Below are 23,259 nucleotides of genomic sequence, written 5' to 3'. Positions count from 1 at the left end.
TTGTCTCGGGCTTGGAGTTGCAAGATAGCTGGATACGGTACGGTAAATACTATGTATTTAGAAATTGTAACATTTTACCTGTATTTAACATTAAATGTATTTAAATAAAAGAAAACATGTAATATACAAGTGTATGCAAATAATAATTATTTTAATGGATTTGCCAATAACAAAGTACAGTATGTTAAAAGGTTATGAAATATGCAACTAAAGCTATAATAATATTCGCGTTTTTACGGTAGGAAACAGCTCAACGGTCAACTAACGTAAACTAACGACAGTAAATCATCGTTTGCGGATAATAAACGGAGAAAGCCGAAAACTGACATCTACCTTTCGCAAAATTGTCCGTGTCTTCTATTTTAAAACGGTAATTTTATCGCAATAAACACCACATATATGTAAAACATATGTTCATGATAGTACAAGGTCAGTTAATTAAGTGGTGATCTGTTTCCTCACAAACACAGTTTATTCAACACATTGATGCATTTCACCCATTGAAAAACGGCCTCCTCTTGAGTTTACTACTAATAGAGGGAACCGCCGCCAGAGATTATTTTATATATTTGGATAACAACCTCCGCGAATCTACCATAGTAAAGAGTGTCACGCATAGATATTAACGGTGTGTCGAAAACCAAACTATCCTACACTATTTTGTAGTGTAAGTAGCGTGAGTAGTGCGTTTACGCTGAAAATGCTGCAAAAAGAAGTACCCGGATGATGCACTTAGCGTAGATAGCGGAAAGGGCAGCGTTAGTTGGCTGCTGCTGGTCTGACAAAACAATTGTAAATAATGAAGTATATAGCACCAGCCGAAACTTCAGTGGATACAGTACCTTACAAGTGTGAACTAAATGCTTTACAATCACCCCAAGCGGTGTGAATATGTATGTTGTTTGAGATAGAAGTGTTGAACTGAGATGGGCTAATGCTAGCGGCAACGTGCGCTTGAAACGTCACTCCCGTCAGATGTTAAAAGGCAAACGCTTCTGTGTAGTAAAAAAACGCCTTTTGTGCTGGGCCCTGAATACGTACACTCTAATTCTGGATTTTCTTGTGGGTTTTTATGTAGGCTCTCTTGTTAGAAGGGCTCTGACTGAGGGTCCCTGCTCCGTCTCTCTCTATCCACAAAGGGTTCCCTCCCCTGACTTACTGCATTCAAAAATATTTTCAGTATCTTCGTTGATTTAAGTTGTTGACTTTAAGTGAAAAGTCAACAACACTTTGATCTTACTACATGGCAGTTAGCTGCTAAACTTTGAACTTTGCCCCTGACAAAGTTTTTGTCACCTTTTGAAGTTTTGATTAGATTACATTGTTGTGGGTTTTTAACAAGCAATGTAACGGGCTATATTTAATCTAAAACTATTTTTTTTTATAAACTTTGTATAATTATTATTCATGCTGTTTTTAAATTGAATTAAAGATTATGTAAATTATGAGAGACAGCGCCACCAAATAGAATTGCAAAAAATAAACAATGTTTTAAAATCAGCTTTCTGAATTCACCCCTCCTGTTTTTCAAACAGTCAGATAGTTCCACCCTCAACTCACGCAATTGGTTGAGTAATGTTGTTGGGGCTGGTCTAAGCAGGTCTCTAAAAACACACAGGAATTTTTTATAGTGACAGTGACTACGTTTACATGCATCTAAGAAAGGACTCCAGGGTTTTTGCAGATGTTTCAGAAATTAAATTTCCTTACGCCGTTATAGGCATTAAGAGAATGGATGTTTTTCCCTTTTCACACCATTCTTTGTAAACCCTAGAAATGGTTGTGCGTGAAAATCCCAGTAACTGAGCAGATTGTGAAATACTCAGACCGGCCCGTCTGGCACCAACAACCATGCCACGCTCAAAATTGCTTAAATCACCTTTCTTTCCCATTCTGACATTCAGTTTGGAGTTCAGGAGATTGTCTTGACCAGGACCACACCCCTAAATGCATTGAAGCAACTGCCATGTGATTGGTTGATTAGATAATAGCATTAATGAGAAATTGAACAGGTGTTTCTAATAATCCTTTAGGTGAGTGTGTATATATATATATATATATATATATAAAACTAAAATAGTGACATGCTCACAATTTGTGGTTGTAAAACTGCTCCAAAGTAAAAAGATTTGGATTTTAACATAGGTTGTTTTTGAGCCACAGGCAACAGGTGTTTTCTCATTTGCGTCTCATGAATTTCATTTGTGGTCATTTTTAATTGGCATATTGCATATAGGGCAACAGAGCTGTTACATGAATGATGTTCTAGTCCTCTTTTTCTTTTACTCAGGAGTAGGAATATTTAAAAAAGCAAACTGCCTTGTAAAATCTAATTAGCCAACCTTACTTAAAATGTTTAAGGTAATCAGTTTGCATGCTTTTTTAAGTAACACTTATTTGGCTCAAGTAAAACTAACTTATTTTTTTAAGTAATGTTAACTAGTTACAAGTAAACTTAACTCATCTGTGAGAAAATTATCATTGTTTTTATTTTAGTATTTAAATTGAGTTATTACACGTTTTATACAGTATAAGGAAAATTATGACTGGAATCTCAGTTAGCCATGTGGCACATTGGTTCTCCTCAGTAATTCTAAGTGCACATAAATCTGCACTTTTATAAAGTACAATTAAGTAAAAATGAAGGGCTAAAATTTTATAGTCTCCATGTTCACCAGAGGAGCACGAATCACCCTCATGGCGATTTCACACAAATCACAACTATCAACCAACTACAACAAAACAACAACAATAGTCATAAGAATTAAAACTATATACATTTTTAAATAACAATTATTATTTTTCTCCATAAGTTCACTTGTTTTGAATAAACATACATGATTTATTCAAGCACAAAGGCTTATGGGTATTCCACACAGCCACAATTGTGTACTTGATAATTTTGAGTTAGCAGTACACAAAGCCAAAGTTTAAAGACTGTATATATATATATATATATGAGTTATGATTCCAAAATGTGACATACTGTTTAATTTGATTTTTAAAAAAGTTTTTTTTAGGGTTAAGACATTAAAAGTAACTTAATTAAAATAAGTAAGAATAGTACAAAATTAAGCTTAAGTTGAGTAAATGCATATATATATTTTTTTTTACAATTTGATTAAACTATTAGTGTTTATGATGTATGCGAATTAAAAAATTCACCCCAAAATGAAAATTCTCTCATCATTTACTCACCCTCATGCCATCCCAGACGTGTATGACTTTCTTCTGCAGAACACAATCGAACAGTTTAAGAATATTTAAGCTCTGTAGGTCAATTGTGACCAAAACTTTGAAGTTAAAGGCAGCATGAAAGTAATCTAAAAGACTCCAGTGATATAATCCATGATTCCTGAAGCAATCGAATCGGTTTTGGGTGAGAACAGACCAAAATATAACTAGATTTTCACTATAAATCTTGACATCAGCATTCCTTGGCAATCATGATTTCAAGCTCTATTACACTTCCTATAGCGCCATCTAGTGCTCTGCATCAAGCACTAGAAAGTGTAATCGACCTTGAAATTATGACCGTGCCTTGAGACTGCAATAGCAAGATGTACAGTGAAAAAGGCACAGAAGACATGGATTAAAATCACTGGAGAAATATGGATTATTTTTATGCTGCCTTTGTGTTTTTTTTGGAGCTTCAAAGTTTCAGTCACCAGAAGAAAGTCATATACATCTTGGTATTGCATGAGGGTGAGGAAATAAACATTAACAATGTTTACAGTAGTGATAAAGGATTGCATCATCCTGTATTAAAATGTATGGTCTTCCAACAGGTTGTTTTTGAACCTCTGATGTGATAGATTTAGGATGCAAATGTCTTTTTGTCATAGGCTTTTAAGCACTTTTCTCTTTGCCTTTAACATAGTGAGGGGATTTTTGAACACTTGGAGTTCACTGAGAACTGTAGTGTAATAATCGATTCCACACATTGGACAGCATAGTAACAGGGTTGAGGGAAACTTTTATTACGAACACTGGTATAATTAAATTGCCATGTTATACATGTACAGCAACTAAACGCTTTACAAAAAAAGCAAGTAATACAATATCACTTATATTTACACTTATTTATATACCTTCCAATTTTACACAAACATATTTACAGGTGACCAATGCAATTAAAAATGTGGCAAATGCATTAGACAAACAAACAAGTCTGTTTAGGATGAATACATGAGACAATATCATTTTACATATGCAATTGAAAAGGATCTAACTGCTGCCACAGCAGCCAGGATTGTGCCTTCATTATCATCTTAAAGTATTGAAATATCAGACATCCCAAGGACACATCTGATTGGTCAGTTTTAGATTGGTATTAGCAATGTAACATCTATAGAGAGAGGAGAACTATTTAAATTTTTCAGAGTAATGGACACACACACCGACAGACAGACAGAAAGACACACACACACACACACACACACACACACACACACACACACACACACACACACACACACACACTGGTCATTGATTTTCCTTCATATTTTCAATCTGTATTGAAAACACACCTGTGGGTTTGACATGGATTGGTGTTAAAGTCACCATTACAACATGTAAAGCAGAAATAAACATTTCAATACCATTCCAAATTTGTGTTTGATCGTAACAAAACACACAGCGATCTGAAATCTCCTGTTGGGATTATAATTCACTGTAATATTTAGTGCCCTAATATGACCATACATAAATCAGTACAAACTTATTTTTGGATCTACAAGATAGTAAGATTGTAATACAAAAATGTAAGATAAATCCACAAATGAAACAGAAAAGTCACTGATTTGGTCCCAATCCTGATACTTCTGGTACTCACAGATCTGAATGCACCAATCTTTCGGAAATATGCAACTAAAACGTACCCATAAATAGTCTGTTCTCATACGTTTGGTCGGTACACTTTTTTATTTATCCACATCTTTACATGGAGCAAAAAAAAACAACATTTACAATACTTCCTCTCAAAAAACAAACAAAGCTAAATTAAATTTAAATAAAAACCGAGAAACATGAATCCATTTGTTTACAAGGTACACTACCATATCTTCCTTTTAGTTTTGACAAGATTAGCTGGTCAAGTAAAGACAACCAATGCAGAAAACAAATATTGCACACAAAAATCCCACTTACATTGTCACGGCCATTGTGCATCTAGTACACCGTGAAGCTGTTAATGGCATCTTAAACTGAAATGGCACATTTTTGTTTAATTTCGCACTGAAGGTATACCTCACCTCTCATTTACAAGAACAGATTGGTTTCTGGGTGAAAGTTAAATATTTAATCCTTTGTTACAAAGCTATGTGATAACTGTATGGAAGAAATTATTATTTAAAGGCATACGACATACAAGATAGACATAAAAATATACAAGTTTACAACAGTTTCCCCTTGCAATATTGCAGACTAGTCTTTGGTGCAATGTTACTACTGGGATTTGGACTCTTGTGTCACTGCTTATCTGAGACTTTAGTGAGACGGATACAGCGGAAGGCAAAAGTGTCAACAGACTTTAATGATGTGCAATTTTTACACACATATAGTGTTCAACAAAACAAAACATATTGCACCACTGTGAGACGCTAAAACATGTTCATTTAAATGCTAATTTGTTGTTTTTGATTGATGCATTTTGGAAATGTCAGCAATTGGCACTCTCTCATCCCCATTACATCATCCAATTGTAAACAAAGCATCATTTCCATAATGAAAACAGGACAGAATACTACACAGACTCATCGTTTGCTCGTCTATAATCTTGTTTCAACAACTTTTGATGATTATAATAACAAAGGCAGAGCAATAACTGCATGTGACCTTTCAAAGGATAATCTACATTTCCAGAATAAATATTTAAATGCTGCAATATGATAGTTGTATTTGATGGTCACATGGTACAGTTTACACTGTAGCAACATTTGGACATATGGAATATGTTAAAGCCGCAACATGTTTTTTTAATAATTAGTACCTGTTTTTCCCTTCCTTAGCAAGGTCTTGCTTATTTTACAAACTATACACAGCTGAAAACCCTGACAAAGGCACACAATGGATAAAATAAGAACCCAAAATATGTGATCGTTATTATCATCAATAGTATAGTACACATATTCTCTTTTCATGTATACACCTGGTTGGGATCGCAACAAATTTGGATCACAATCCAGAATTCAAGCCTGTGGATATAAGGTTGTCAATGGACAGGCTGCGAGTCCATCTCAAGAGTAGATCCAGGACTAAATGGAAAAGTGCAGAACGATGAGGCTGAAAGTCTCCACACAGTTAGTATTAGTCATCCGTTTGCTGTAGTGGTTGAATAAATCTGTTTCTCATTCATGCGTTTCCTTCAAACATGAGGACATATTCTAAGTTTGTGCAAGTTGCAAGATGAAGAGTGGACGCCTCCTGGTGCACTTTACAAATGGTTTGAGACTTTGCGTTGGGCAGAGATGTGCACGTGCATCAAATCTTTTGTAATCATGACGATGTTGAGAGCAATGAAGAGAGTTTCAGTGCAATCTCTGAAAAAACTCAAACCGTCATTGTGTATTCAGGCTAGCTTCAATTAAATTGGCATCTTCATTGTTTTCTTTAAACAAAAACATAACTCAAGCAGTTCTTTGATGCAGTAACCTTTTTAAACTGGACACCAGAAAACAAAAACGATTAGTGGAGAAGTACAATGGCCACAGAGCGAGTACAAACGCCTCAAATCTTCTCAGACGATCTTTTTGATGCTTGGCCGTTTGAAGCTGCCTGCACTGCGCTGTTTCTGTACCTGGCTGGCTGATCCATGCCGTGCTCGCCCGCTGGTGGAGAGACTAGAGGTGGAAGAAATCTCGACATTCTCCTTGTCAATGCCTGCGGAAGAGAGATACACCACTGAATCACCATGACCTAACTGTACACGCACAAATGTTGTCTGTTTTATCTTATTAATGTTTTAAATATAGTTTAAATCGTAAATAACATCTCTAAAAGTGTATTTCTCAACATTAACTATATAGTGCCTAGTCAGACTCATTGAGATGGAGTCTGGCTGCAAACTCTGCGATTACAAATATCAAACAGTAGGTGTCTCAGTGCACAAAGTTAAAGCACACGTGAGAAAGCCAGGATCCTGTAAGTGTTCAAGTCAAGCTATAGAAAGACATAAAACACAAATCATAGTACAAGATACTGTGATCTGTGTGATTTTAAAACACGGTGAAATAGAAGCTATATTAGGCTTTTCACACTAGTCTTAACCTTGGATTAATGTCTTTTTACATTTCACACTTGTAATTTTGAAAGGGGGTTGGCGCCATTACATTTAACCCTGGGTTATTGAGCCTTGCTTCAAATTAACCCTCAAACACAGTGCCAAAATACAGTGTGAAACCAATGTGGTGTTGTAATGGCGAGTTTTTTAACAACACATAACGAACCATAATCAGTCTCAATGTCTACCTCGTATTATATTCATGCACATTGTACAGTCGTAGAATCACATGCATCATTCTGTTTCAATATCTTACGAAAACAGTTAAAGGAATAGTTCACCAGAAATGTAAATTCTCAAGTCTTTTATTTTTGCAAAAAAGGACTTAAATATTGATCTGTTTCTTACTCACACCTATCATACTTCTGAAGACATGGATTTAATCCTGTTGGGATTATAATTCACTGTAATATTTAGTGCCCTAATATGACCATAGATAAATCAGTACAAACTTATTTTTGGATCTACAAGATAGTAAGATTGTAATACAAAAATGTAAAATAAATCCACAAATGAAACAGAAAAGTCACTGATTTGGTCCCAATCCTGATACTTCTGGTACTCACAGATCTGAATGCACCAATCTTTCGGAAATATGCAACTAAAACGTACCCATAAATAGTCTGTTCTCATACGTTTGGTCGGTACACTTTTTTAGTTATCCACATTTCCCTTTAATAAGCATCTTTACATGGAGCAAAAAAACAATATTTACAAAACTTCCCCTCAAAAAACAAACAAAGCTAAATTAAATTTAAATAAAACCGAGAAACATGAATACATTTGTTACAAGGTACACTACCATATCTTGATATGACAAGATTAGCTGGTGCAGAAAACAAATATTGCACACAAAAATCCCACTTATATTGTCACAGCCACTGTGCATCTAGTACATCATGAAGCCATGTTAATGGGCCTCAACCAATGGAGTCATATAGATTACTTTTATACTGCCTTTATATACTCTGTGCCCACCATTCACTTGCACTGAAAGGACCTACAGAGCGGAGATATTCTTCTAAAACAAAATCTTTGTTTGTGTTCAGCTGAAGAAAGAAAGTCATACACATCAGGGATTGCATGAGGTTGAGTAAATGATGAGAGAAAATTTGGGTGAACTATCCCTTTAAACACGACAAACTGATTGAGAACGTACCTCTGCGTTTCCTTTTTTGTCTGTTTTTGAAGTATGTTGTAGAAGACTTCGAGCAACTAGAGTGGATTTACATGCCAACATTTCCACAGATGGACAAGCAGTGAATTAAACAGGTGACTCGCTCGTAGCATGCTGTACTTGTCCAATCAATGTAATTAACCTGGTACATCTTCAATTCTACGCAAACGCAATTCGCTATTCCCTCTCTAGCATGCCCTACCATCAGAGCAATTAAAGTTTTAAGTACCATATTCATGGTTGAGAGTCCCAGACAGAAGGGGGCAGTGAGCACAAATCCAGCTGTTTAGGCAACGTGCAGCTGTACAGGAAACATACCACACAGAAAGCACAAGATGAGGATGCTTTTTGACGTTCAAACAAAGCTCGACGTAGCGCAAATGTAGGGGTCTCAAGAATATATTTAGCTTGACACAGTGTCCTAAAAATGCTGTGTTTATGACGCTGTTCAACCAAAGTGAGATGCTACAAAAGCATCCATGTGACACGTGTCAAAAGTCTACCTCGGACAGATTGACTAATTCAATTGCAAAATGGACTGCTCTAGACCAGAGTTGCCCAAACCTTTTCCAACGAAGAGCCAAAATTCAAACTTGACTAGAGGGCCATGGGCCAGCTCATATGGAGGGCATTTTTTACAAAGGTGTTTTTTTCTAACCTTATAAAATTACACTCTTATCCTTTTATATCAAATCTCTACATCGCATAATGTGCATTGTTACTGAAACAAAACAAAAAATTTTTTTTAATTTAACATCAAGGCAATTTAACACATCCAGATAATATTTTGTTAATTTTATTATTAACAACATTGTAGCATTTAGTAATTTTAGCGCAGAATCACGACACCAAACTGATGCAGAGTGACCGTCTGTGTGCGTTTATGGTGCGAGCTTCCACCAATGGCCAGGCAACATCTGCAGAACGGAAGGTGCGAAACAAATAATTTTTGAAAATTCAAATGAAGGTCGCGATGTATATATCTGTATTATATAAAACTATAACCGATTACAGGGAATTTTATATGCCCAGTGCACAGAGCCTACGTTAATTTCCAACCCTGGATGGAACTAGAGATGGAGATGAGAGATGTAACTCATTGCGCAAGCTTACACTAAACTCAACAAGTGCACAAATATCCTGCTGACAGCTGCATGAGAGAGAGGGAGAGACTGAATGGAATTACTTGTGCAGCTTCTGGAATTACAGTTTGATACAAAAACAAGTTTATTGATTTGATTAGTTCATCTGTATCTAGTGGTTTACTTATTCGCTGCTGCAATGTGATTAAAGTGATTAAAAGTTTGCAGGAATTTTCCACATTATGAAGGTGGTACCTGAGGGAATGATTACAATTGTGCGCAATACTCGCCGGATGCCGGATTTCAGTCCCTGCAAACTGTTGTACATTAAAATACGAAAGTTGCCCTGGTTCCCCTATTTTATGATTTAATTATACAAAAAGCAAAACATTACTCTGAAATCTGCTAAATTAAAGCTGCGTCAATAGCATTTGTTTTCTTCTCATTTTTACCCTCTTGTCATATGTGTCAAGGCGGGCCAAATCAAACGTGATCACGGGCCAAAGTTTCCCTGGTTTGGGCATCTCTGCTCTAGACTGTAGGCCAATTAGGCTTATATTCAATGACATAAAAATTGTATTGTCTTCTAAAGCCTTTTTGTGTTGTATAATCAATGCTTTACTCTTCTGCCACAATAATGTAATGCATTTGAATTATTATAATATTTTTTTTATTGTTATTTGGGGGCATTTCTTGGTAAATATTGATGTGATTAATTAATCAGCATCTCATGTAATTAATTAGATAAAAAAAATAAAACTTTGTCAAATATTAGATTACGCACGGTGTCATGTATATTTGGACAGACAGATGAAGACTGCAGCATAACCGAGAAGGATATAGCTCCAGACAGTGCTCCAAAAAGGGGTGGGAGCTACAAACCACCATTAAAGATATAGGGAGCCCCTTGCCTAACCCTTTACCTAACCTTAACCTTCGTGAGTGGAAGTGATGCCCCATTTTGGAGTAACTACGACCCTTTTGGAGTAACCCAGTCCTCTTTCGGAGATTCAGCCCCCATTTGGAGGTCTCTGGCCTGCAGCAATACCTACTTGCAAAAACCCGCTATAGCTAAACTATATCTGCAGATGTAAATGTACTGAGTGTGAAACATGAAACAAGATAGCACAGGATTATGTAAATCCTGGGTTAAAAATTACACTGAAGGGTTAAAAATTACACTGAAGTGTGAAAAGCCCATGAGAATTATTTTAAAACTGCAAATTTAATGTCCTATTATAGTAAACAGCAGCTGTCTTTGTGAGTGCTTGCTTAACACCAGGCTCTTGTCATTTTATTTGAACAATTCCTGTAAAAATTTCCCCTCTCACTTTGATCTGACAGCATCCTCTACTACTGATTCCTGGAGCAGATTTAAAATAAACACTCTCTCAGATCAGCTGCGAATGGCAACAACTGCTATTTTCACACAACGGAGGTTGATGAATACCTGGAATGACGAGGTGGGGTGGGAATACAGCTGACTTAGAGCAAGGCAGACAGGCTTCACACAGAGTAGACAAAAAAAAAAAAAAGACATGAGTGAGACATTCACAACTCAAAAGAGGACAAGAAGGACAGATGAATGGAAGAATCAGAAAATAAAAATAAAAATGGGAGCTCATATAAATATCTGACTTGTCAATCTTAAACACCAACAAAAGCAGAGTTCCGCTTAAGAGTGAACCTAAGCAATAGTTATTAGGGCTGGGCGATATAAATAAAATATTCAAAATATTTTAGTGGTGATTTTGCTGGCAATATAAAATTAAGCAACAATGTGAATATCACGATCATTTTAATATGCTTTTTATTTAGCAATTAAGTTCCCTGAAAGAAGTTCCCAATCCCCTCGTGTATAAGAGCTCATTAAAGGGATAGTTCACCAAAAATGAAAATTCTATCATCAATTACTCACCCTCATCCCATCACAGATGTGTATGACTTACTTTCTTCTGCTGAACACAAAGATTTAACAGTAAAAGATAAAAGTAATCCATAAGACTCCAGTGGTGAAATTCATATCTTAAGAAGCAATATGATTGGTGTGGGTGAGAAAAAGATCAATAATTCAATATTTTCCCTGCCCAGCAGGTGGCGATATGCACAAAGCAAAAAAATGTGAATTGCCAAAAACAAAAGAAAGTGAAAGTGGAGATTTATAGTAAAAAAGGACTTAAATACTGATCCGTTTCTCGCCCACACCAATAATATCCACTGGAATCATATGGATTACTTATATGTGGTCACATCTGTGTTGGCATTATATTTTTCGGTGAACTATGCCTTAAATAAAAAAAATGTATAGCGTCTTTTTATTAAACTTTGACAGCAAAAATGGCAATAGAGTTTACAAGTTCAATCCCCCCTACTTCCCGTTAACCATTTCAATTAACTGAATCTCAAAACAATGTTCAAAACATTGATTTAATAGTTCATTTGCATTATCCCTCAAAAATGTTCAGTGTGCCCATCATTTTAATAATGTATTTTGTTTTACTGGTGCATATGAAAGAAAATTAGCATTCTTGCATTTTTGCTGCATTTTAATTCTTGCATTAAACATTTTGAATATTTTTGGCTACAGTGGCTCTTTTGTCAAAATGCTTGGTACCTCTGGAAAAAAAAAAACTTTAAAGCTATTTCAGAGCAAATACATAAATACTGAGTAATTAAAAAAAAAAAAAAAAAAAACATCAAGATTTTTTTATGCTACATCGCCCAGCCCTAGTTGATATTAGCTCAAAATTCAGATAAAATTTATATCACAGAAAATATATTAGTCTGAAGGAATGTGACAATCACTTGTGACAACAGGGTGCTTGTTGGATGTCAACTGACTTCCATTATACATTATATTAATACCTTTGTTAAGAATAGACACCCTTTCATTTTATGAAAATAATCACACTGCCACCACTGAAAGAAAGTATATGACAAAAAATAGGCAATTAAATAAGTTACCACAGTTTGCAAACTATAGAACTGGACATTAATTGCCCAACACAGCTCTATAGTTTAGCTTTGTACCAGCTGTTTTCGGTGGCACCTCCTCTGTGGTTCGTGGATGGGAGAGAGTTGGGGACCGTCTATAAACTATAGGGCCCTCTGAATCGACAGCACATTCCCAATGAAAAGGAGACAGAATGCAGTGAGGTTAATGAAGATACAAAAGCAAAGCAAAGGTGTAAAATGCACACACATCCTTAGTCAAAGCCCTGTATGTTCTATTCTGTGTCTTACACGCTAGCAAAGCCCAAATGTAAACTGTGAGCAAAGCTGACAAAGCGGCACTTTTAGAGATCTCAGATATGAAAGCAGATAGAAAAGCACTGACAACCATAAATGTGGCGATGTACTGCGTTTAAAAGCAGCTTGACTATAGCTGTTAATGGGTTTTAATTTTTTAATAGTGGGGATGTCACAATGACATCCTGCGTGTTAGGATTGTTGTTATTCAGACTCACTTTTGTCACTTATCATGTTTATATTATATGAGCAAAACGTGTGTTTCGAACCAGTATGACTTATTTTACCTCTATGGAGCACAAAAGGAGATGTCAGGCAGAATGACTAGCCTCAGTCACTATTCACTTTTATTGTATGGAAATAAGATGCAATGAAAGTGTATGGTGACTGAGACTAACATTCTGCCTAACATCTCCTTTTGTGTTCCACAGAAGAAAATTATTTGGGGTTGGAACAACGCAAGGCTAAATAAGTAAAATAATGACTGAATTTTTATTTTTATTATTCCTTAAAGATAATGACTACCAACTACCAATATAATCGATTTGTGTATATGAGCATGTGCACAAGTGAATTAGTGAATGTGTGTGTGTCTGTGACATCACGCTCGGATGCAGGAAGAGAACACTGACCTGGTGAGTGCTGTGAAGTGGCGAGTGATGTCATGGAGTTGGACAGGTTGAGATTGGCTGTGATGCTGAGCTGGCTCTGGACGGTGGGAGGATATGGAGAGGTGGGCGTGCGCAGTGACTCCTCCCCCCCTTCTTCCTCTATCCCTGGAAGGTAGGTGTCAATCAAAGCATCCAGGAACTTGACAACGAGTTCAGCATAGTCTGGAATTTGGGCTTGCTGTTGGAGAGATTTAGAGTAGGATAAATTAAAGGAATGTCCTGAGTTTAATACAAGTTAAGCACAGTCGACGAAATAGCAAAATTTTTAACTCGTCCCTCGTTTCAAAAACAAACAAAAAAGGAAGTGAATGGGACAAGTCCATAAATGTTAAAATATACACTGTTTTACTACCACCCCTGGAATCGCAAGTTCGAATCCAGGGTGTGATTAGTGACTCCAGCCAGGTCTCCTAAGCAACCAAATTGGCCCCGTGGCTAGGGAGGGTAGTCTCACATGGGGTAACCTCCTCGTAGTCACGATTAGTGGTTCTCACTCTCAATGGGGTGCGTGGTAAGTTGTGCGTGGATCGCAGAGAATAGCATGAGCCTCCACATGCTGTGAGTCTACGCGGTGTCATGCACAACGAGCCACGTGATAAGATGCGTGGATTGACTATCTCAGAAACGGAGGCAACTGAGACATGTCATCCGCCACCACGAGGACCTACTAAGTAGTAGGAATTGGGCATTCCAATTTGGGAGAAAAGGGTAAAAAAAAATATACATACTGTATATATCAATACTGTTTCAAAAGTACAGCCACAAGACGTAAACATTACACGTGTTGACATGATTTTAGTGTTCTAAAATCAGAGATTTAGCAACAGTTCAGCATTTACCAGATTACAGAGTTTACCATTGTTATGTGGTCATGACAACAAAGTTGTAATATTGGACATAACTTTATTTTCATAAGACTAGTAAGCAATTATATCACACTAAAATCATCTTAACACGTAAAATGTTTCCTACTTGTGGTTATCCATCTGAAACAGTGTATGTAGGAACCATTTTAATGTTTGTTTGGTATTTGACATTTTACATGTATTTAAAATTTTTCCTTTTAATGTACTGTAATTCCATCGTTGTACACAAAGTGCTGCTTGTGGGCACAGCAGTTGCTATAAAGGTGAGCACAGAAGAAGAGGAAGACAGTTTTCATTGGCAGAAAAGAACAACAATTTTTGAACCTGTTAAGAGCGCATGTCTACCGTGTTCATGGAACCAAATAGTGTTAACAGTGTCTATGATGTCTAGCGTGTCTATAGTGTCGTGTTTAATGTGTCATGTCTAGCGCGTTTCATTTTCATAAGAAAATGTAAGTGCTGCTTGTTTATGGAAAATTTACCATTATGATGCTAGGGTGTGGGTGGTTGCTAGGGTGTTGCAAAGTCATTAATATGCGGTTCTAGTTTGTTGCCTACTGGCATCAATTTTCTGCACCCTAGATAAGGCTCAGCTTACTTCCTCATAACAAGTTTAAGGGATTTCTTTGGCCATTTGATCATCTAACAAGTGAAAATATTAAGTATGATTGCTCAGAAAAGCAATAGCAAGCAATGGCAGTAATACTTGAAGCACAGAGCTAATAGATGTGGTTTCATTAATGACATGTCACTTACATTGCAATGAGTGTTGTTAATGTGTTAACGTGTGGTTAAAACAAGTGGCAGTGATTCTACGCACTTTTGACTGTCAGCAAGACTGAAAGGGAAACCTATTGAGTATTACGGGAGGAATACATAAGCAATACATCCCTGCCATTCATTCCTTCTTTAAGCACACAGCACAACTGCGAGAAAATAACAGGGAGGACAGAGGATGGGTTAGGGAGGCCATTTTGGTCAATAAATCGATGAAGCCGCAAAGAGACTGCAACTACACTGCATTTCCTTGCTGTACATCATTGAAAAATGACGTTTATAGGTGTAGTTAATCATACCTTAGAGAAGGGCCCGGCAAACCTCCAGAGTCCATTGAAACCGAAGCCTGTGTAAGAGAGAAAGAGGTGAGAGCAGACAGCGATGACAGAAAGAGAGAGAGATGAAAGGGAAGGAAAGAGAGATGGGGGGGTTAGTCAAACAACATTGAAAATGTTGAAGTGAAATACTGTGAACAGAATGTCATTATATGATGGGAAAAATAGAGATAGTGGCGAAAAGCCTCTGCCAAGAAAATAAATAAACGTAAATAAGAGGCAGAATTTTTTACTCTGTAAGCAGGATGGCTGGTACTGTGGAGGAGACTCCTCGTGATACACAACATTCTGAATGATGCCGTGAATGGGGTTCAGGAGGTTGGGGTCCTGGCACATGGAGAGGACAGTACTGATCTTGGAGTCCAGCAGGTTATGACTAGTGCAGAAAAGATACAAAAAGAATGAAAGGCATAGCAAGACAATACCAAACTTATGACTAATAAGTAAGGATGGGTGGTTTGGTGTACTTTGCATATTATTGTAGAATTTTTCTACAAAATTACTCATTAAAATAGATTTCAATATATTATTACTACTATTCATTTATTACTGTAATTATAGACATTACTGAAGTGAATCAAAATGTGTTTCTAATGAAAGTAATGTCATTCCTCTTTTATTAATGCTTCATAATGACAATATTAGCACAGGCATTAAAGGGATAGTTCACCCAAAAATGAAAATGATCTCATGATTTACTCACCTTTATGCCATCCCTGATGTGTATGACGTTCTTCTGCTTAACTCAAGATTTTAAGAAGAATAGCTCAGCTCTGTAGGTCCGTATAATGCGAGTGAATGGTGGTCAGAACTTTGAAGCTCCACAAACCATATAAAGGCAGCATAAAAGTAATCCACATGACTCCAGTGGTTAAATCCATATCTTCAGAAGCGATATGATAGGTGTTGGTGAGAAACAGATCGATATTTAAATCCTTTTTCACTATAAATCTCTACTTTCTACTTTTGTTTTTGGCGATTCAAATTATTTGTGCACATCTCTACCTCCAGGGCAGGGAGGAGAATTTATAGTAAAAAAGGACATAAATATTGATCCGTTTCCTCACACACCTATCATCTTGCTTCTGAAGATATTAATTTAACCACTGGAGTTACGTGTATTACTTTTGTGCTGTCTTAATATGCTTTTTAACCTTCAAAGTTCTGGCCACCATTCACTTGCATTGTATGGACCTACAGAGCTGAGATATTCTTCTAAAAATCTTTGTTTGTGTTCAGAGGAAGAAAGAAAGTCATTCACATCTGGGATGGCATGAGGGTGAGTAAATGAGTTTTTGGGTGTACTCTCCCTTTAGACTAGGAAGCCAGGCCTTACATTGTTCTAATTTCTAGTGGATGCATTTTAAGGCTTCAATTACACACAAACGCACATATAACCATGTTAGTTAAAAAGTATTTTAGATGGGTGAACATTAAAAAGCATTTTTATTTATAGCTAGCTCTGTGACAATTAGCTATAAAAAAATTTACACATTGAGAAGCTGAATCAAAGTAAATTTCATTTTCATCCTGTCCCAAGATAAAATGACCTGCTTTACCCATAATACTTATTTATCTCTCCTAAAGCTCAACCGAATGTTCTGATATACGTTCTATTCCCTGAAAAATCAATGCTGGCTAGCATTCAACCCTGAACCTCCATATCTTCAGCAGGTATGAAATATAGCAGATACTCACACTACAGGAAAGACCTTGGGGAAGACCACACTGGCCTCAGCCAAATACTCGTACAGGATTCGCTGATGAAACTCATCAGTAGTATATTTCACCAGCGTCGCCTGCAATTCATTTTTATTTGTTATATTACATTAAGCATACAAAATTACTTATAGTTGGTTTAAGATGTGGTGGGGTGGGTAGTGCTCGTGACATTTAAGAGCTGTTGGTTCTGAACTGGAACTGAACGCTTGTGCAGGAAAGAGATATACCAGAGAGTAATGAGAGAGCATGAAACAGTATGCAGCACGTACCAGCACAGTGAGGAGCAGAGTCTGGATCTTTGGGTCTGTGAGAACTTGCTCATCCAGAAGAACATTTGATTCAGACACGGACACTTTGCGTAAGTGTGAGTTGGCTATTCGTTGGGTTTCTGGAATGAAGAGATGTTAGCAGCTATGATAAAGTTTCTTACTTTCATTTTTTATATATGGATTTCAAAGTTTTGCCTTTCATTTTATCCTTATGGTCTATGGCGTTTAAGAGTGTGCATCAAAAGCATGGTATGTAGCTGAATACATACTCCATGTTACACTTACCGATCTCATAGTCATTTTCAGAAACCCGCCTCATCTTTGGAGGAGTAGTGATTCCTGATTCCATATCCGGCCTCTTTGGGGCTTTTGAGTCAGATATTAGATGATCAAAACTCTTTCTGGTGCCTGGGACAACCACAAAAACACACAAGTATGAATGGAAGTAAAATGTTAAAGAGGCTGCAAATATTTAGACTTGAATTTACAGTTCCTTAAAAAACATTTCTTGTTATTTAAATGTTAGTTTTAAATGAACTATTCACCCAAAAATTCTCTCATCATTTGCTCACCCTTAAGCCATCCCTGATGTGTATGACTTACTTTCTTCTGATGAACATCTAAAGAGTTTTAGAAAATATCTCATCTCTGTTGGTCAATTGAATGGTGGCCAGAACTTTGAAGCTCCACAAACCATATTAAGGCAGCATAAAATTAATTGATATGACTCCAGAGGTTAAATCCATATCTTAAGAAGCGATATGATAGGTGTAGTTGAGAAACCTTCCATATTTAAATCCTTTGTTAATATACACTCACCTAAAGGATTATTAGGAACACCTGTTCAATTTCTCATTAATGCAATTATCTAATCAACCAATCACATGGCAGTTGCTTCAATGCATTTAGGGGTGTGGTCCTGGTCAAGACAATCTCCTGAACTCCAAACTGAATGTCAGAATGGGAAAGAAAGGTGATTTAAGCAATTTTGAGCGTGGCATGGTTGTTGGTGCCAGACGGGCCGGTCTGAGTATTTCACAATCTGCTCAGTTACTGGGATTTTCACGCACAACCATTTCTAGGATTTACAAAGAATGGTGTGAAAAGGGAAAAACATCCAGTATGCGGCAGTCATGTGGGCGAAAATGCCTTGTTGATGCTAGAGGTCAGAGGAGAATGGGCCAACTGATTCAAGCTGATAGAAGAGCAACTTTGCCTGAAATAACCACTCGTTACAACCGAGGTATGCAGCAAAGCATTTGTGAAGCCACAACACGCACAACCTTGAGGCGGATGGGCTACAACAGCAGAAGACCCCACCGGGTACCACTCATCTCCACTACAAAAAATAAAAAGAGGCTACAATTTGCAAGAGATCACCAAAATTGGACAGTTGAAGACTGGAAAAATGTTGCCTGGTCTGATGAGTCTCAATTTCTGTTGAGACATTCAGATGGTAGAGTCAGAATTTGGCATAAACAGAATGAGAACATGGATCCATCATGCCTTGTTACCACTGTGCAGGATGGTGGTGGTGGTGTAATGGTGTGGGGGATGTTTTCTTGGCACACTTTAGGCCCCTTAGTGCCAATTGGGCATCGTTTAAATGCCACGGCCTACCTGAGCATTGTTTCTGACCATGTCCATCCCTTTATGGCCACCATGTACCCATCCTCTGATGGCTACTTCCAGCAGGATAATGCACCATGTCACAAAGCTCGAATCATTTCAAATTGGTTTCTTGAACATGACAATGAGTTCACTGTACTAAAATGGCCCCCACAGTCACCAGATCTCAACCCAATAGAGCATCTTTGGGATGTGGTGGAACGGAGCTTAGTGCCCTGGATGTGCATCCCACAAATCTCCATCAACTGCAAGATGCTATCCTATCAATATGGGCCAACATTTCTAAAGAATGCTTTCAGCACCTTGTTGAATCAATGCCACGTAGAATTAAGGCAGTTCTGAAGGCAAAAGGGGGTCAAACACAGTATTAGTATGGAGTTCCTAATAATCCTTTAGGTGAGTGTAAATCTCCATTTTCACATTCTTTTTTTTTAGCGATTCACATTCTTTGTGCATATTGTCACCTACTGTACAGGGAGGAGAATTTCTAGGAAAAAAAGGACTTCAATATTTATCTTTTTCTCACCCACACCTATCATATCGCTTCTGGAGGTATAGATTTAACTATTGGAGTCTTATGGATTACTTTTATGCTGCTTTTGGACCTTCAAAGTTCTGGCAACCATTCACTTGCATTGAATGGCTCAACAGAGTTGAGAGTTTAATGGCTTCATATTAATTTAGAAACTATCTCCAATATTTTGTACTTACAAAAATAATTGTCACAGAACAGGACCATTTAAAATCAACAGGTAAAAACGTATTAAAATGGTGAAAGACTTAAAAGAAATTGTGACAATTTACTGGACAAAAAATACACTTTCTCTAATACATTCAGATAAATCTGAACATAAAATCCTCAGGGCTTGTTTAGCCCAAAGCAGCCTTCAAAACTGTGTATACCCAATAATTTCTTTGTGTTAGCCTGTGACGGTTGGCCCATGTCCACACTCATGGACTTGCGTGGGCGAAGGCTGGTCTGACCCATGGCAGAGTATGGTGGTGCAAGCGTGTGCTCTGACACTTTAGGAGAAGCCCAGGACCTGACACATAAGGAAGTATGAGCATCAACAACCAACAACATACACAAGTAATAATAATAAAAAAAATAAATCAATACAATGTGGTTGGAACAGCACGTGCATATCACAGGAAGAGGACAACATGAAATTCAAAGCTGTCCGATGAAAATTAAGAGCAATGATCTCACCTGCATTCATCCTCTGTGTCGTATACGGAGTAGGAGTCCATAGGGAAGTTCTCCATGGTAACATCCAAAAGCAATAATGACTTCCTGTGCTTTAGACTACAGCGGCTCCTGACTTCCTCAGATACTGTGAGCAAAGCTGTAAAACAAACATCTATTAGATGTAGACTTCAAATTCCAAGCTCTAAATGTCTGGTTCAGGCAGGGTTATTATAGTTTTGGATGTTTAATATACTTTTTATTTTTAATATGTCATTTAAAAAAAATTCTAATTACAGCTTAGCATTTCAGAAAATTTCATTTTTATTTTCATTTGAGTAATTTAGGACTGACAAAGTTAGTGCATTATCTGATTTTACTTAAGTATGTTCAATGCCATCTAATGTTATCGCTATTTAGTGGCATTTTCATGAAGGTGGGTTGTAAAGGTTTAACATTTTATAACATACCATGGATCAAAAGCCTTTTTAAATTTCATAATTATATTCGAGTTAGTTTTGAAGTCATGAAACTGTATTTTAGCACATTTTAATTTGAAACTGTATTTTTGCCAATTATATTAGTTTTTATTTCCATTTCAGTAAACAAATTTGGTTTTAATTTACTTAACATTTTAGTTTTTGTTAACAATAAAAAAGGATTCAGGTTGCACTGCCATTCACTCACCTGCAAGATAGGCCACACTTTGTGTGTTCACCTCAAACTTGTCACAACTGCGGTGTTTCCCCACCAAACCCAGAAGCATATGAAGGATGCGAACAGTTCTGGCCACCGTGGTGGAAGAGGGATGTCTGTATCCTACAAGAAGACAAGACAAAGACATTTTATTGATCTAACACTGAGCCATGACACAAATTAATGCTCAATATGATCGATTACAGTCAAGTCATTTAGTGACTGTCTAAATAGGCTAAAAATGTTTAAATGGTTTGCCAATACATTCTAAAAACATATATAAAGCACATAAAGAAAGACCTGTTCTTCAGACAGAAAAATCCAAAGCATCCATTTTAGTGATATAATGTGGCAAAAAGCCTATTCTGTTCAAAAGGCCTTTGGCATGCCACAGGTCTTTCGATTGTTACCTTTGAGCAAGTGCCCCACTAATGCAAAGTTGAAGTTGGAGGAAAAGTTGAGTCCCACAAAGTGATCCATTTGTTTACAGTGCCATTCCAGAGGCTTACGTATCTCCATGAAAACCTCCTCAGGACTCTATGCAGATGAAATAACAGAAGGTTTTATTATCATATCATTAACATGTCATTGATTAAGATTCCTACAGTTCAAGAAGCTCTGCCTTGATTTTTTTTGGGTAACAAATTTGAATATTTAAAGACCCTCTCCAGTCATTGGTTTAACCCCTAAAAACTCATCTTTGTTAATCAAAATTACACATTTAAAAGTTAATACCATAAAATGGCTTAGATATAATTCTACACCTTTGCCTCATTTACTACGCGCGGATCTATGAATATGCAAATTAATCTCCATCTCCACTCACCCCTGAACTGCTCGTCTGCAGCTCGGGCTCACTGTGTCCCCAGGATAAATTGATGGAACCGCGTTGGGCTTCGATGTAAATTTAGAGGCAAAACCCATCTGTTTTTGGGTAAAACAGTTCTCTGGAATTATTTTATGGAGGTTTGCTGGGACATTATGATTTTTCCAAATTGCACCCATTTATCTCACAATTTGTCCTTTCAAAACTTTGCATTTGAAAACAGAACATGTCTTGCAAAATACCGATACGTAGCTACACATGACTTCTCTTGATACCCATTGCTTCGCCGTAGCATATGCTATTGATATGGATAGCCCGACCCCGCAAGTTGATGGGATTGGTTCCACAGGTTTGTGACGTATGAAACCCTGGCTGTCTGAATCTGTGTTTTTGAGACTGTCTTTGGAACTGCAGTTCCAAGGCAAAAATGCACAGCCATGGCATTGACTGCCGATTTTACTCATGCATGTCTTCTAGCATATAAAAAAAACACACCATATGTATAGAATAGTACTTCTATTCATTCAATACAAATACAATAAATTCAATGAATAGAATACAATAATTCTGCAGTATGTTGTTCAGTATGTATATGTTGTTGTTCTTTACATTTAATATCTTTTCTTTTACTTTACTTTTGATCTAATATGCTGCAAATTTTTAATCTCTTGCGACCCTGCAGCCTCATGCGAGGACTGGCTATTTTGGATTCGCTATATGCAACGTATAATTGAAATGAATAAAAACGGACAAAATACGGTTCACAAGACTCTAAACTGTCATTTAAAGGTTTAACATTTGCCACACCGAGTCACGTGACACAACAGCATGTCGTCAATTTCCCTGAATCACTCCTATGGACAAAGCACAAAAAAAGTGCCTCTGGTAAGAAATATGCTTGCTCTAGTGTCGTTTGATATGCCAATATAAAAATCCATACAATTTCCCATGCCAGAACGCTGATAAACATGATGTCTACATATTAGGACACTAGCACCGCATTTCCTCAAAAGAAGAAAAAACATGTTAGTTATTTTGTATAACTCTAACACATCTGTGGATAATTTAGCTTAATTTTAATATACATTTTGTTACGTTTAATTGTGTTATCTCTGTGCAATACGATTCTATTCATTAATATTATTAAATGCATTCCTATGAGAATAAATGGGTTCATTCAAAACTGAAAAAATTTACTTTCAAAGACTATATGCAGTTAGGATGAAAATAATGTGCATTTTGAACTGGTCTGATAGTACATAGACTCAGAGTTCTATAATGCAAAACATTTTATTTTAACATGGTTGGCAGTGATTGGATGATGCTGGACATTACTTTGAATAAGAATCATTTATTCAGCTTTACAGAAAATCAACTATAATGTCTCAAAAACATGAATAACAAACACTCCTGGAAACATAAACTATTTGCTGGAAAAAAAAAAAAAAAAAATGGGACTTTCTATAGCTGTGTTATTTAAAATGGCACAACATAG

General features: G+C 36.8%; 1 protein-coding gene across 2 annotated transcripts in view; it reads right to left on the bottom strand.

Annotated features, from left to right (window-relative positions):
• Nucleotides 1-3,962: 3,962 nt before the first annotated feature.
• LOC127629627 (neurofibromin) overlaps nt 3,963-23,259 on the bottom strand; it is a 115,416-nt gene continuing 96,119 nt past the window's right edge. Inside the window, exons 47-59 of one of the 2 annotated variants that reach the window (XM_052106749.1) lie at nt 21,349-21,475; nt 20,930-21,061; nt 20,267-20,402; nt 19,960-20,099; nt 17,713-17,835; nt 17,428-17,546; nt 17,135-17,235; nt 15,670-15,812; nt 15,401-15,447; nt 13,420-13,636; nt 12,569-12,646; nt 10,989-11,042; nt 3,963-6,879 (exon numbers count right to left, since the gene is read on the bottom strand). In XM_052106749.1, coding sequence (XP_051962709.1) covers nt 6,737-6,879; nt 10,989-11,042; nt 12,569-12,646; nt 13,420-13,636; nt 15,401-15,447; nt 15,670-15,812; nt 17,135-17,235; nt 17,428-17,546; nt 17,713-17,835; nt 19,960-20,099; nt 20,267-20,402; nt 20,930-21,061; nt 21,349-21,475 — 1,560 coding nt within the window. In that variant the 3' untranslated portion in view covers nt 3,963-6,736. The remainder of the gene's footprint in view (nt 6,880-10,988; nt 11,043-12,568; nt 12,647-13,419; nt 13,637-15,400; nt 15,448-15,669; nt 15,813-17,134; nt 17,236-17,427; nt 17,547-17,712; nt 17,836-19,959; nt 20,100-20,266; nt 20,403-20,929; nt 21,062-21,348; nt 21,476-23,259) is intronic. The other variant, XM_052106750.1, reaches the window with a different exon arrangement.

This window comes from Xyrauchen texanus, chromosome 36 (assembly GCF_025860055.1).
Source record: "Xyrauchen texanus isolate HMW12.3.18 chromosome 36, RBS_HiC_50CHRs, whole genome shotgun sequence".
Taxonomy (NCBI): domain Eukaryota; kingdom Metazoa; phylum Chordata; class Actinopteri; order Cypriniformes; family Catostomidae; genus Xyrauchen; species Xyrauchen texanus.
Note: the sequence above shows the minus strand (reverse complement) of the source record. Positions and strands in the feature narration are given on the sequence as shown.